The 15,261-nt window shown below is 41.9% G+C and overlaps 1 protein-coding gene across 1 annotated transcript in view; it reads right to left on the bottom strand.

The window, feature by feature from the left end:
- Nucleotides 1-11,386: 11,386 nt before the first annotated feature.
- The window catches only part of sacm1lb (SAC1 like phosphatidylinositide phosphatase b), a 29,715-nt gene continuing 25,840 nt past the window's right edge, over nt 11,387-15,261 (bottom strand). The window contains exon 20 of the mRNA XM_079504120.1: nt 11,387-14,723. Within this exon, the coding sequence (XP_079360246.1) occupies nt 14,587-14,723 (137 nt within the window). The 3' untranslated portion in view covers nt 11,387-14,586. The remainder of the gene's footprint in view (nt 14,724-15,261) is intronic.

Genomic DNA, 15,261 nt, shown 5'->3' on the forward strand with positions numbered 1-15,261 from the left:
AGTATAACTTTTCTTCCTGTATAGTCAGGGTTGGGGGAGTCGTTAATTTGTATGGCCGGTGGGAATATGTTTTATCCCTGCTTCTGGTCAAATACCTGCATTTCCTTTTGGGTAGATGTACATGTACCTTTTCGTGATCTTGTAGATTGGCTTCATCTATCCGACTATTTGTCATACAAAAAAGTACATAGGGAAGAAAATATCCCAACATCTGTTTTGTGTTTTTTTTTTTACAAATCAAACTCTGAACTTAGTCAATGAAGGGCTATTATCTTTTCTACCAAGTATGTGAACAAAACTGCCAAATATATCCAAGAGTTGTACTGAACACCAGAAAGCACATTAGGGCACTAGCACTTCTACTTGTGCCAAACGTGTTTGGATACTGTGAGACCTTTGCCTGGTAAAACGGCATGGTTTGTTTTTTTACAGTAATGTCAAAACAATTTACTTGTTTTACTTAGGTATTGAAAATATGGTATCAATGATCACAGTGGGATACAGTATTTACACTAGTCAGCCACGGCTGAATTCAAGAATATTTTGTCAAGCCAAAATTAATATGACATCATTTCATGCGTGACCATTGTACCATATTCTGTTTTTGTTTTTAGTCTGTGAATAGGTGTTTGTAAAATACAATGTTGCCAAATCCAAGTATTTTATTAACTTCTCTTATTTCGCCAAGGTGTTTTTATATTGTCTTTATACTGTGTAATGAATTATTTACCGTAGTTTTAATAATTGATGGATAAATGATTTCTAAGAGCGACGAACGACAAAATAACAAAACCTGCCCTGTTCATTTACTTCAGTAGACCACATTGATATTACCACTGTTTTTGTTATTTTCAAAGATATATAGATTATATTGACGACCACAGAATGGAGAAAAAGAAAGAAGAAATGTGAATGTGTAGATAGAAAATCTGGCCGAATATAGGGATCATCAGTCAATTCCAATTACCCATGTACATTTTTACCCTTGTAAGTAATAAAAATAACTGTTTAAAACTACAGTATATTTTGTGAACTTTATTAAACATTTATTACTTCCCTCTTAGGCCCTGCTGCCAAGTAGTACAGGAAATCTATGGAAAATACAGGGTCAACCTCAATCTAATTGCAAAAAACCCAAACTCAGCTGATTTTGCATCTTCAATATATCCTGAATAACAGAAAAGAAAGTTGCCTGGAATTGTCTGAGGGGAATGTGTTGAAAATGGCCTGTACAGTATGGCCACCATTGACATCCTATTATAAGGCAATATTTATTATTCCTTATGCTTTGAGTAGCATGTGACATATCAAACTAGGGGGTTTTCATGATGCTGAAGCCATTCCGAGCATTAGTTTTGCACAAACACACTCATTGGGCTAGATTTTGCCATAGCAACGTGCTCAAATGTGATGATGTCAGCACATTTTGAGCAAGTTGCTATGGCAAAATCTAGCCCAATGAGTGCTAGCCCAATTTCTTTGAAAATCGTTTTTTTAATTTCAATGAATCCATTCATATCGTCGGGATTAATATCGATATATATCGATATACGTATACGATATATCGTTACATGCCTAATAGACATAGACACATATATAGACATATGAGCATATGACGTGATGAATATATGTACCAATGCCAGGGTATAATTGGTTATCGATGGTGACGTAACGATGACATGTTTCAGTGTCGAGTGGTTATCGATGGTGACGTAACGATGACATGTTTCAGTGTCGAGTGGTTATCGATGGTGACGTAACGATGACATGTTTCAGTGTCGAGTGGACTAAAGGTAATGCCCCTATGTATACATGTATGTAATCTGACACCACTGCCATAACAGGCATAAGTAATCATTACCATACTTCAAAATAATACGTTTTTTCCTCCAAAAGCAAGGTACGTAGCCAATAGCTAAACCTAATAATTCAATATTGCAAACGTTCTTTCACAGAGAGGCTGAGATTTGAACGTTTGTAGCGGTCTACAGTACTTGCACGCTCTGCTTGCACACTAGCACTTGTGTGCAACAAGCAAGTAGGCACTCGACAGAGTGCAGTTCTAGTTTATAGATAGATTTACCTGGCGACTCTCTGGAACCCCCATTTTGTGAACCACTTCAGAACACTCCTGGTGGTAGCCTACTGGAATATACCGTTGAAGACACTGACCGTAGCTGCTCCTCACCAATAAGAGTGGCTGGCCTCGGCAGAGATTAATTGCTGTCACATGTGGGCACCTTATCTGCACACAAGGCAAATTCTACTCCCAGTCCCAGTGGACTACCTTTGCTGTCCTCTCTATGGCTCTAGTTCTCAACGTGAGGTCCAGGGACCCCAGCTATAAGATGACCTGAAGCCGACCGGGCATTTCAATATAATGGGGGAATTAAGTATGCAGATATCACAGTGGTCACTCTTCAATGTGTTTTGTATCCTTGCATCATTCTCGAAGTGGACTTTTGGTTTTTCTGTGTGATGTGACACATGAATTCCACATATTTCAAACTTGTGTGTAATTTCCAGCTTCAGTTTGCCAAAGTGTGAAGAACCAATACATGAAGTTTTATTAGAGGCACCTTACTAGGACCTGCAGGCATGTGCATTCAGACACCAAAACATCATGTTCTCCTCTGGGAAACTACACTGATGTTGGCTCAGAGTTATTATCTTATTGTGCTTGGTCATCACACTGCTGACATCAATGCAAAACATTACCGGTGGGCTCCTGATCAGAGTCGTAACTAAGGGCTTTCTTTAGGAACACAAATTGTGTCCAGAAGAGCAGCTCACTCATGAGTATAGCCTAGCTCTAGGAATTTTATTTACCTCAAAAAGTTCAAGACAAGCCGGTGACAAAAAATAATAATACTGGCCAAAAACTTTCCAAAAACGGGAAACAAAACACTTGAAGGCTAAACTTTAAGAAAAACAAACAGGATCTTAAAGGAGAATTCCACTCATTTTCAACATTTTACTATGTCATTAATATAGCTTAGAGCTGTTGTGTGGAAATAATAAAAAAGTCCCCCCCATTCTGTTTTTCCTAGAACTGTAATTATGAAAAAAACCATTAACATGGTGAAACACATCTTGATGACATCATCAAGATGTGTTTCACCATGTTAATGTTTTTTTCCAGACCTCCAGTTCTAGGAAACACAGAATGGGGGGGACTTTTTTATTATTTCCACAACAGCTCTAAGCTATATTAATGACATAGAAAAATGTTGAAAATGAGTGGAATGCCCCTTTAAGAACACTGCTACAGGCTATGCCTCCTTCAATGAGGCCGTGGCTCACAGCTCTCCCCTGATGTTCTTCTTGGCTAGCCTCAAGTCAAACTGAACTTTACTTCACCTGCAGCATTCCTGCTCTTAAACTGGTGGGGTTTGCATCCCTAAATCAATAAGTGGTAATCAATTAAATCAAACACGGCTAATCAAGACCTATGAGTAATCTTACACATTACTATACTTTAACAGAATTTATAAACTGTTATGATGTTTTAATGTGTTTTCTTTTTTAATATGTAGCGTTGGATTTCTTGATTTCTTCCCCTCTGTTTCTTTGTTTCTCTCTCTCTCTCTCTCTCTCTCCTGTGTGACTGCGACGTATTTCCGCACTGTATCAACACAGCATCAGAGTAGTTGTTTTTTCAAAACAAAAGAGGGCACTGACTGTTATGAGTTGCCCATGTCTGTGTACTCCAACTTGTGATATTGTGTACTGCCTGTACTGTAGCATACTTTATAGATGGGCTACGAGAGACATCTCGGCGGCAGCAAGGTCAGCCTTGCTGCAGTCAACATTGTCTCATTATTATTACCTCGCCCCTTGACGTCTGGCAGAGACTTGGATTACCTCAGATATTGACGTAATATAGGATTAATATTACGTCATGGCGTGACTTTAATGTAAAAAGGTCACGCTCTGACGTTTTTTAATTTTCTGTCTAAAATAATCTGAAGCTATATTATTATTCATGTCATGTTAGAGCAGGTCTGAAATAAATGTCAGAGCTGATAGACATATAAATATGAAATAAATGCTTAAACATGTCACTATGTCTAATGTTATAACCATAAGGGTTAACCTGCAGTAGGCACGTTCTTCTGTCTCATATCTTATTGTCACGTCATTATGATCCAGCACTATATATGTTCCTGTTTGTGTAATAAACCTTTGTGAGCCCAATTCATTTACAGAGCATTAACATAAATCAGATCAAACATAATACAAACATGAACAAACCCTCCTCCTCTACAGTACTTTGCAGCGTCCAATCTAGAGGGGTGCCAGCAGACAGGTGACCAACACATTATTCAACCTCAGTGTCAATAATACACACACATATTTAAAACTCTTTCAATCACTGTGTTAAATTACTAAAATGCCATTTGTACAATATATGAACCGTCACTTCCAATCCGGCTGGTTTGTCAATTGATCAATTTGACTTATGGTAGCTGTGTGGTCTGTGTGGGTCCTTGATATATTGTCTATAGGGTACGGGCTGCCCCATGACAGTATACAATGTTCACAAAAATGTTACACTTACAGTAGGCCTATGTGTTGGCTATACTTTCATTCAGGTCATGTGCAGGACAAAGCAAGTTACAATTGAGAGCCCACGCAAAACTGCCCAAAAATCACTTTCACCTAGAAAATCCATTCACATTTTTTGAGTGGTGTAAACCACTCCTACAACTGGCTTTTTTGTGCAGAAAAAATGAGCATGGTTGCTATGTTCACCCTGTTCACCCGGGTGTGATTTCATTACGTCAGACATGATTTCATTACGTCAGACAGGCCTTATTATAATTCAGCTGACTGTGGAGACACATGCTGGAACTTTTTACTTTGAAATGTTTTATAGTTTCTGAGTTATTTAATTTAAACGCCAAATGCATTCTCAATGGCGAAAACACAAACTTTGGCACCACGTATCAAAAAAAAAATCATTGTTTAATTTTTTTTGAATAAAAAAAAAAATATATATATATATTTTTTTTTCAAAGACGTCCACAGACGTCTTGGGCTATGCACGTGCGGTAATACCAAAGACGTCCACAGACGTCTTGGGCACAAAATGTGTTTTAAGAAGGTCTGCAAATTAGGCCTACGTGTGGAGCAGCAAGCTGTTGTGTTGACTATTCCTTTTGATCTTGACCCAGCACAATGAAACTCACAGATTTCTCTCCCAACAAGGTGAACTTACTTTAATTAAATGACAATAAAATTAAAAAACAATAATAACTAGAAAAAGTGCCCTTCTGGGCACAGGTCTCCACCAGGAGGATAGGACTGTGTGAGATGTTTGGCAAAATGTTTAGGATTAATATAAACATGTTTTTTAAGCATTTTGTTCCAAAAATGTGTTTTGCAAAAATCAACCTGTTGGTGGCGCTATAACAGGCCAATGTGAAAAGGGTGGGATATATTCCTCAGCCTAGTAAGAAAATGTGTGAAAGATTTCACGTAAATTGCATGCTGCGTTCATGATTTGAGGCTTTTGTTCAAAACGGGGCAATCTTGCAAACTGTGAAAGCCAATTATAGCCAATTAGGATGGAATATGAAATATCGGACAGATCCGACTTGAGCACATGACCATAGAGATACTGTGTAACGATTTGTGAGATTTTTGGACAGAATCTGGAGGAGTAATATCAAAAAATGTGTTTTACAAAAGTCGGCCTCCTGGTGGCGCTATAAAAGGCAGATGCGGAAAATGCAGGTCAAAGGTTTGTCCTTGGCCTCTACGGAGTGTGCATGCAACGTATCACGCAGATCGGTGCAGTTTTAGGTAAACAATGTGAAAAGCTGCCTCATGGTGGCGCTATAACAGGCCGTTCTGGAAAATGTGGGGCAGAGGTTCATCGTTGGCATCCAGGGAGTGTGTGTGCAAAGTTTGGCATTGATCGGGCCAACGGTGCCGGAGATTAGCTGATAACGGACGGACAGAAGGACGGACGGAAGGACACACACACACACGGACGGAGTGCAAAACATACTCTCTCCCCATGCCTTCGGCCTGGTGGAGACAATAATAATGTAAAATATAGCTGCAAGCAGCGATAAAGCGGGACCAAGATAGAAGAAGAACAATGCGCAATAAGAACAACACGCACAAATGAGACTGACGAGCTGAGTTGTCGGTACCGGGATTTGAACTCACAACCTTGTGGACCGAAGGCGGGAGCTCTACTGACTGACCTACACAGAGACAATCAGTGAATACATTGTAAACTGTAAAACCATTTACTGATTTGGTAACAAGAAGGTGTGTCCTCATTTTGGGCATGTCTTTATCCATTACTACAGTGTGTTTTCACGCACAGTTAAAGTGTGTGTGTGTGTGTGTGTGTGTGTGTGCGTGCCTGCCTGCCTGCCTGCCTGCGTGCGTACAAACTTCTCTTTGTGTGTGTGTGTGCGCGTGCGTGCGTGCGTGCGTGCGTGCGTGCGTGCGTGCAAACTTCTCTTTGTGTGTGTGTGTGTGTGTGTGTGTGCGTGCGTGCGTGCGTGCGTGCGTGCGTGGCTGCATGCGTGTGTGTGTTAGGCAGACATTCGTTCATAACCATGGATTTGGATTGAAGATCATCTCTTTAGTTTTTGTGGTGTTTAACATAAGGTGGCTATTATCACACCAGTCTTTAAAGTTATTGATCTCACTGATATAGCCCACAGGGCGTTCAACAATATGTACAAATAAGACTGACAAGCTGAGTTGTCAGTAGCTGGATTTGAACACACAACCTTGCGGTCCAAGGGCAAGAGCTCAACTGACTGAGCTACACGGAGACAATCAGATACTCCATTGTTAACAGGAAAATCATTCAGTGTTAGTTCAGCATAAGTACTCAGACTTTTAGAAATTAGCAGATCTACATGCTCATAACATGTCCCGGTACGGTACGGTACGGTACAGTACGGTACAGTATGGTACAGTATGGTACAGTACAGTACAGTATGGTGCAGTACAGTACAGTACGGTGCAGTACAGTACAGTACAGTACAGTACAGTACAGTACAGTACAGTACCATATGGTACAATACGGTACAGCACAGTATGGTACAGTACAGTACGGTATTACACATTGCACTTATTACACTATTACACTACTATTACACTATTACACTATTACACTAAATACACTTATTACACTATTAAAAAATTTGACTCAATACACTATTTCAATATTACACAATTACACTATTACACTTATTACACTATGAGACTTATTACACTATTTCAGTTACTAGTATCTCTATTATTGTGATGCCATGTCCTAGTGCCTGATGGGTCAAATGTAATCTATTTCAATATTTATATAGTTGAGTCATCACAAATCTTGCAGCACACAATGGATACACTGAGTTGTCTTTACCGGGATTTGAACACACAACCTTGTGGTCCAACGGCGAGAGCTCTACCAACTGAGCTATGCAGACACAGTCAGTTGACTCATTCTAAACAGTAACATCATTCAGTATAAACTTTAGTGTGTGTGTGTGTGTGTGTGCGTGCGCGCGCAATTTTCATTGGCTCATAAAAACTTCATTTTTTCACTTAGAAAAAATGTGCTACGATTATTTGTCCGTATAGGTCCAAAGTTCACGTGTAGAAGTTTTCGTGCATTTTGAGCAAAGATTCTGGGAGGAGTTACATTTGAACTGTTTTTCATATAATTCAAAATGGCGGGTGATCTAAAGGTCAGAGGTCAAAAGTCAGAACACGAAAGTTGTTCGGCATGAGGAGACACATATGTGTATCAAAGTGTCATTGCCAACGGTCAAACGGTTCATGAGATATGCACGTTCAAAGTTTGCAAGTTTGCAAGTTTTGCATCAATTGAGTGCTATAGCGCCACCATTTGGCCAATCGTGATGGGCTTCGCATAGTAAAGTGACATAAGCATGTGTGTGTATTAGAGGCAGAAGAATAATTTTCACAAAACAGCAATTTTCATTGGCTCATAAAAACTTCATTTTTTCACTTAACAAAAATGTGCTACGATTATTTGTCCGTATAGGTCCAAAGTTCACGTGTAGAAGTTTTCGTGCATTTTGAGCAAAGATTCTGGGAGGAGTTACATTTGAACTGTTTTTCAAATAATTCAAAATGGCGGGTGATCTAAAGGTCAGAGGTCAAAAGTCAGAACTCGGAAGTTGTTCGGCATGAGGAGACACATATGTGTATCAAAGTGTCATTGCCAACGGTCAAACGGTTCATGAGATATGCACGTTCAAAGTTTGCAAGTTTTGCAAGTTTTGCATCAATTGAGTGCTATAGCGCCACCGTTTGGCCAATCGTGATGGGCTTCGCATAGTCACCGTTTTGGCATGGTCCTCTATCATGTTGACAAGTTTTGCGCAAACCGACTGCACGGTTCAGTCAGAACAGCTATTTTTGGCAGAAGGAGAATAAAATAAAGTACTGATCATATAATTCAAAATGGCGGGTGATCTAAAGGTCAGAGGTCAAAAGTCAGAACACGAAAGTTGTTCAGCACGAGGAGACGCATATGGGTATCAAAGTGTCATTGCCAACGGTCAAACGGTTCATGAGCTATGCACGTTCAAAGTTAGCATTTTAAATTGAGCGCTATAGCGCCACCATTTGGCCAATCGTCTTGGGCGTCGCATATTCACCGTTTGGCATGGCCCTCTACCAGATTACCGCGTTTCGCGAAAACCGACTGCACCATTCAGTCAGAACAGCTATTTTTGGCGGAAGGAGAAGAAGAAGAAGAAGGAGAAGAAGAAGGAGAAAAATAAACACAAAAACAAAGAGTGACCAAAGTCACTGCGTGACTTCTTGGTCCCTAACTAGAAAAAGTGCCCTTCTGGGCACAGGTCTCCACCAGGACGATAGGAGTGTGTGAGATGTTTGGCAAAATGTTTAGGAGTAATATAAACAGGTTTTTTTGTTTGTTTGTTTTTTGCAACAATTTTCTTCATTTTGTTGAGGAAATGCAGAGCCAGATCACTCGAATCGAATCTCTGAGGATAGAATTCTGGATGAGCAGGACGATCATTTTGAACGAAACGGGCCACTCCTGAAAACTTTAGAAGGCAATGATAGCCAATCAGTGCAGAATCTGATAAATCCAACAGACTCGTCTTGATCACATGACTACAGAGATCATGTGTACCGATTTGCGTGAGATTTGGATGAAATCTGTGCGACTAACATAAGCAATGTGTTTAGCAGAAATCGGCCTCATGGTGGCGCTATAACCGGCAGATGTGGAGGGATGCAGGGACAATGTTTTTCCATGGCCTCTAGGGAGTGCGCATACATAAGTTGTATACAGATTGATGAAGTTATAGCTAAAAACAGGAATTGGCCTGTTATAGCGCCACCATGAGGCTGATTTGGAAAAGAATGAGTGGCATGTCGTCCTTGGCCTAGTGGAAATGTGCGTGTATAATTTCACGGAAATTGCACACTGTGTTTGTGATTTGTGGCATTTTGTTCGAAACGGACCAATCATGTGAGCTTTGGAAGCCAATATTAGCCAATCAGGATGGAAGATGGGAAATTGTGCAGATCTGTGTTGATCACATGACTATGGAGATAGTGTATACCGAATTGTGTGATGTATGGATAAAATGTGTACGAGTAATCTACAGAAATGTGTTTTGCCTAAATCGGCCTCATGGTGGCGCTATAACAGGCCGTTGAGGAATATTTGGGGCAGAGGTTCGTCGTTGGCATCCATGGAGTGTGTTTGCAAAGTTTGGCATGGATCGGGCCAACGGTACTGGAGATTAGCTGATAACGGACGGACGGACGGAAGGACGGACGGAAGGAAGGAAGGAAGGACACACACACGGACGGAGTGCAAAACATACTCTCTCCCCATGCCTTCGGCCTGGTGGAGACAATGAGGCATGCTGGGAAGTCCTTCCTCTGTCCAACACACACCGTGGGATGCTACGATATTATTTATGTATTTCATTCGTTTCTTGATATTGTACAAAAGCAAGTTAGTCTTCAAATTCTACTTTTAGAAATACCATTTATCCACTCATTTAGGCCTACACAGGGGATCACCTAAGACCTTTGGTCCAACACTGTATTAATTGACACAAAACGAGTCTTAATTGGTCAACCTCCAGCTGCTCAGCACAGCCAGCATGTCCCTCTGGTTATGTTTGTCTGGTTGTTAATGCTAATCTGGATTGGCATGTTAAGCTGTTTTTTCCCTCTTCCTTATCCCCCAAGCGAGCAAACAAGCTAACTAACCGTCATGGAATTATGTCAGGAGTACCTAAGAAAACAAAAGGCTAAACAATGTGGAAGTAATGACATCTTTCACATAATGTACTAGATTTACTACGTGCCTGTACGCGGCCGGAAGAAGACCCCCCCCCCCCTTGGCTTCCACATGCGGTATAGGTTAGGGGTAGGATATGTTGAATTATTGGGACATCGGACAATGCTACGCACCCCTGCCAACCACCGGTGCCATTGTTCACAAACAATAATAACAAATCATTAAACATAATCAAATGAGGGCCCCCAATACCTATTGCTATGGCAGAATTTCAAAACTGTACCAGGCAATAACTAGCCTTTAATTTGAATAGAATACTCGTGTCCTGGGTCCAAATTCTTCATACCCCCAAAACAAAAGACAACCACACACAAATAACTACATTACAGTAGTACTAATCACCTGCTGTTTATTACTGGACCACATTTGAAATGTCATCGTTTATGACCAGTGGAAAGAAAAGACACTGCTGGGCGGCAGGACTGGAATGTCCTCAGTTATGTTCAGCATTACATTTGATTCCTCAATTCTCTATTATGTCTTTTTCATTTTACAGGAGAGAACAAACACATAATGTGATTCCTCATTCTCACGTCCCACTCTTGACCTCAGAGGAGCGGTGTGACGGATCTGCTTTTTGATTATAGACATTAGGGCTGGGCAATTAAAGGTATATTCAGTGATTTGACTTAATCTAAATATCACTTCTTTTTCCTTTTTTTCTGGATAATCCTCCCTACTATAGAGTGTGCTGACCATATAAGGAGTTCCTCCCTGTCCCCAGTGAGCCCCTGGGCTAAAAAAAACCCCTAGTTTCAGTTTTGGTGGCGGGTGGCAAAACCTTCATCCAATCAGGATGAGAGGGGCCTTCCTCCAATCATGATCGAGTGGGGGCGGGCCTTGGTGCACATGCTGTTGGCCTGTTGCACTTCCCCCCACTGTAGAGTGTGCATGTGCACATTGTTACCGGGGCGGACTGGGTGGTTTTCCAAATCACTCAAATCACTGAATGCTCCTTTAACTGAATATATATCAAAATATTTAGAACAAATAACCAGCTTAATCTTGCTCATGTGTAAGTAAATCGAATAATCAAGGAGCAGTTTTTGATATACTTTTATTTCTTATTACACAACGACAATTAATGTGATCGACTAGATTGATTAGTCTGATGAACCACATACAGGAACCCTGTATTAGCCTATACTGTGGAACAATGGTTGAATTGAATTAACAGCCACACTGTGAGCTTGTAGATCAATTTAAAAAAAATCTTAACGTTTGAAATAATCGTAATATTGATTAGAAGTCATATCGCCCAGCCCCAAGTCTCTCCCTCATGAACTAACTTTATGGCCACCCTAATAACTGTTGGGACAGTAGCACCACCCCAATGACAGAGGTAAATTGAATTGGAACCAGGCAAATGGTCATATGACAAGTATAAACCTGGCTACAACCTTCACTTTCTCTCTTGTATGTAGATTTCCTGTTTTTGGTGCACACCATGCCATGACTGAGGGTGGGGGCCAGTCAGTCCGGGAATGAGCGAGAGGCACAATAGAGCAGGGTTTCTCAACGTTTTTGGCCGGGGACCCCCGGAAATGCTTTGGCAATGTCTCGGGACCCCCGCCCCGCCCACTCCCGACGCCCAAAATAAATTGACTGCTACAATAACCTTAAACCATTTTGGGCGGGAACCCCTTTTGGTGTTTTAAGCATTATGTTATAATCTAGCTATTGAAAAATAGCAGATCTACAAGCTCATAACGCGCCACCGAGTGGCGCGCTACGAGCTTGTAGGTCTGCTATTTTTGAAAAATCGTCAATTTTTTTTTGGAAAATAATTTGGGGACCCACTAAAATAATTTGGCGACCCCCCGAGGGGTCGCGACCCACGGGTTGAGAACCCCTGCAATAGAGCATTGAGAGGCAGGCAGACAGACAGCGAAACCGAGCACACAGTAGACATGCCACCATTGGATCCATTTCTCCGCACCCTGCAGCAATGACACCATGAGGTCCTTCCTCAAAGGAATTAGGAACCATCAAAAGTCGTGGTCTTGAACTATTGGACATTGGTCCCGTTTGTTCCAAGAAGACATTAGTCAGCGTCAGGGCTGACTTATAGCCTTCTTCAGCAGTGGTTCTCCACTGCGGTTCCCAAAGGCCCCCCCCCCCCCCCGAGTATTGATTTAAACCAGCGATTCCCAACCTTTCTTTCCTTGGAGACCCCCCTTCTTACAACAGACAAAAGCTGAGACCTGCACATTTTGATTTATTCTTTGGTTGAAAATAGAGTTGAATGTGATTTTCAATTTTCCAATGACATGCCCAAAACAGAGATTCCAAGTTGAAAGCAGACCAAATCAGCAAGTTATTGGTCCAGCTCCTCACAATGACGAGCCCCCCAATGATCTTTGGCCCACCCCCCCGACCCAACCCAAGTGGGGCCCAGACCAGACCCCAGGTTGGAAATCACTGATGTAGATCACGGACATCATGTGAATTATTCATAATAGTATACAATAAAGGAAAAACGTGCAGTCATCTGGTCCATCAGGACCGGAGTTGAGAACCACTGGTTGTACTGGTCAAGTGTTGCTCCATTCATGAGACTGGAGTGCTGATGAAATGCCTTGCCTATGACTGTGTTCTGATCTTCCAGACAGCGTGCAAAGCTGTTCTACCCAATGAAGTACGTTTTTCAGTTGTTCTTCCTTGCAGGGTGGAAGGCTAGATCACAGAAATACATTCATGTAGAGTCTAAGGTAGTGTAAAGCCCAAGTTTTGCCTCTGTGGAAAAAGTGTCACGGTCGCACGTGACAAATGTCACTAGACAACAAAAAAAACGTTCAACAGAAAAATTATTGACTTTTCAGTTGGCGCAGGACACTTTTTCCACAGAAGCATAAATGTAGGCTCAAGGAGAAAATCCAATTGTTTAACCCATTTTGGGACGGGAACCCCTTTTGGTGTTTTAAACATTGTTATAATTTAGCTATTGAAAAATAGCAGATCTACAGGCTCATAGCGCGCCACCGAGTGGCGCGCTACGATCTTGTAGGTCTGCTATTTTTTTTAAATCGTGAAAATATTTATCTCAGAAAACTGGAGACATTTTTTAAATTTCGAGGTCAGGCCTAAATGGGTTAAATTCACCCAGCAGAGCAACTCGGTTCAGTTTCCAGAGATCTCATGCTCATTTGTAAATTGTCATCTATGCACTTGAAATAAGCCATGGACAAAATGACACACAGTGGTGGCGTTGGTACACCACCTACAAAACAGTTAAAAACGATTCATATAATTTCCCCCGACCCCCGCACTGAGACAGCTAACCTTCAAGGGAACGGAACGGGGCAGATCATCCTGTCCCACGGAACAGCTGCCCTTCTAAGACACAGCAGATTGGTTTGACATCAGCCACTAAGGGCACAATACATAACTCTATATATATATATATATATTTATGCATATTGGCAACAAGCAAGGATATGGCATAATATTGGCAACAGTAAATGAAAATTAAAGAGACAAGAAAAATAACAATACATAGATCCCTTACAAATATTTTTTTCAGTTTTTTTTCCCAGTTTTTCTTTGCATGGGAGTCCTTGAATTGCATGAATTCCATTGAAATGGGAAGGTACAGCCTATACAGTAAAACCTATATGGACAGGGGGGGTCAGCCCCCCCCCCCATCCATCCAGAGTATTTCATGTGAATGGTGTGTGGACAGCAGCAGGCCAATGCATAATCAGTCTGCTCAGCAATGTCTTACACATGACCTCCTTCTCGCCCGCATGCGACACGCTCCTCTCCAAAAACAATTCTCACTCTCCAGTAGTAGATGGTGACAGACAGCTTGGGACAACATCGGACCATACGGAGACAACACGAGGCACCGCCCGGACAAGCCGTCAGGCGAGGGAAGTGGCCGCGGCGAAACGTCGCTTCAGCCGACTCGGCAAACCGTATATATGTTGCGTACCGATATAGCGACAGAATCTTAAAAATCACATGCCCTGTCAACATGGGACGTTGCGGGGTCGTCCCCTCGTGTAAAACGCTGCCGTATGGTAAAAAATCCGTCCCAACTCGACGGCACGGGTGTTGTGAGAATGCATTGTCCCTCTCCTTTCCTCCAAACCTCTAACCTGAACCCCCCCGCATCTCGGGTGAAGTCAGTACAGGCTCCAGGCCCGCTGGTGCTGGGGGTAAAGCGATGATGACGTGGAGGAGGAGGATGAGGAGAAGGAGAGGTCGGCGGGGCCCAGCTGCTTTCCACACACACACATTCAATCCATCTTTTCCTTCTGCACCAGCTTTGGCGCGTCCACAAAGTCCCGGCCGTTGAAGAGGATGACGCCGGCCGTCACCACACTGGCCGTGCCCCAGAACAGCACGTAGGCCAAGGTCTCGGTCCATGTGTCGCCTGCAATGTGTGGGAAAACATCCAGTCAGTGACTCCCCAACCAGTGTTCATTTTGACGCGCTGTGAGCTTGTACATCTGCTATTTTCGGAGCGCGACTCGCTCACACAGCTGAGCATAAAATTACATTTCTTCATTCTACTGGATCTCTTGTCCACTTCAACCCTTTTCATCTCAAGGACCATTATGTATTCAGCATTTGAGCCACGGACCACCATTTGATGACATTCAACCTCTCAAGCCAAAAACGAACGAATATTTTGTTGTCGTTGGATAAGATTGTGTCCACAATTCCATGCTGTATTGATGCGTATTATTATTATCTTGCTAGCTTGTAGATCAGCTATTTTCAGTGTATGATGCCACCGCACGACTAAGTAGAAATCCGATCTTTAGAGAAAGCCCAAAGTTAGCCAAGAGAAGTACATGCTGGTCTCTAGGGCATCCAAATGACAATGACTGAAATCAAATCAGTGTTGAATGATTACATGTAGTCTTTAGCGCTTTTATAGTCTCGCGGTGCCAGACTGTTGCCTCTCG

Source organism: Electrona antarctica, assembly GCF_951216825.1.
Source record: "Electrona antarctica genome assembly, chromosome: 6".
NCBI lineage: Eukaryota > Metazoa > Chordata > Actinopteri > Myctophiformes > Myctophidae > Electrona > Electrona antarctica.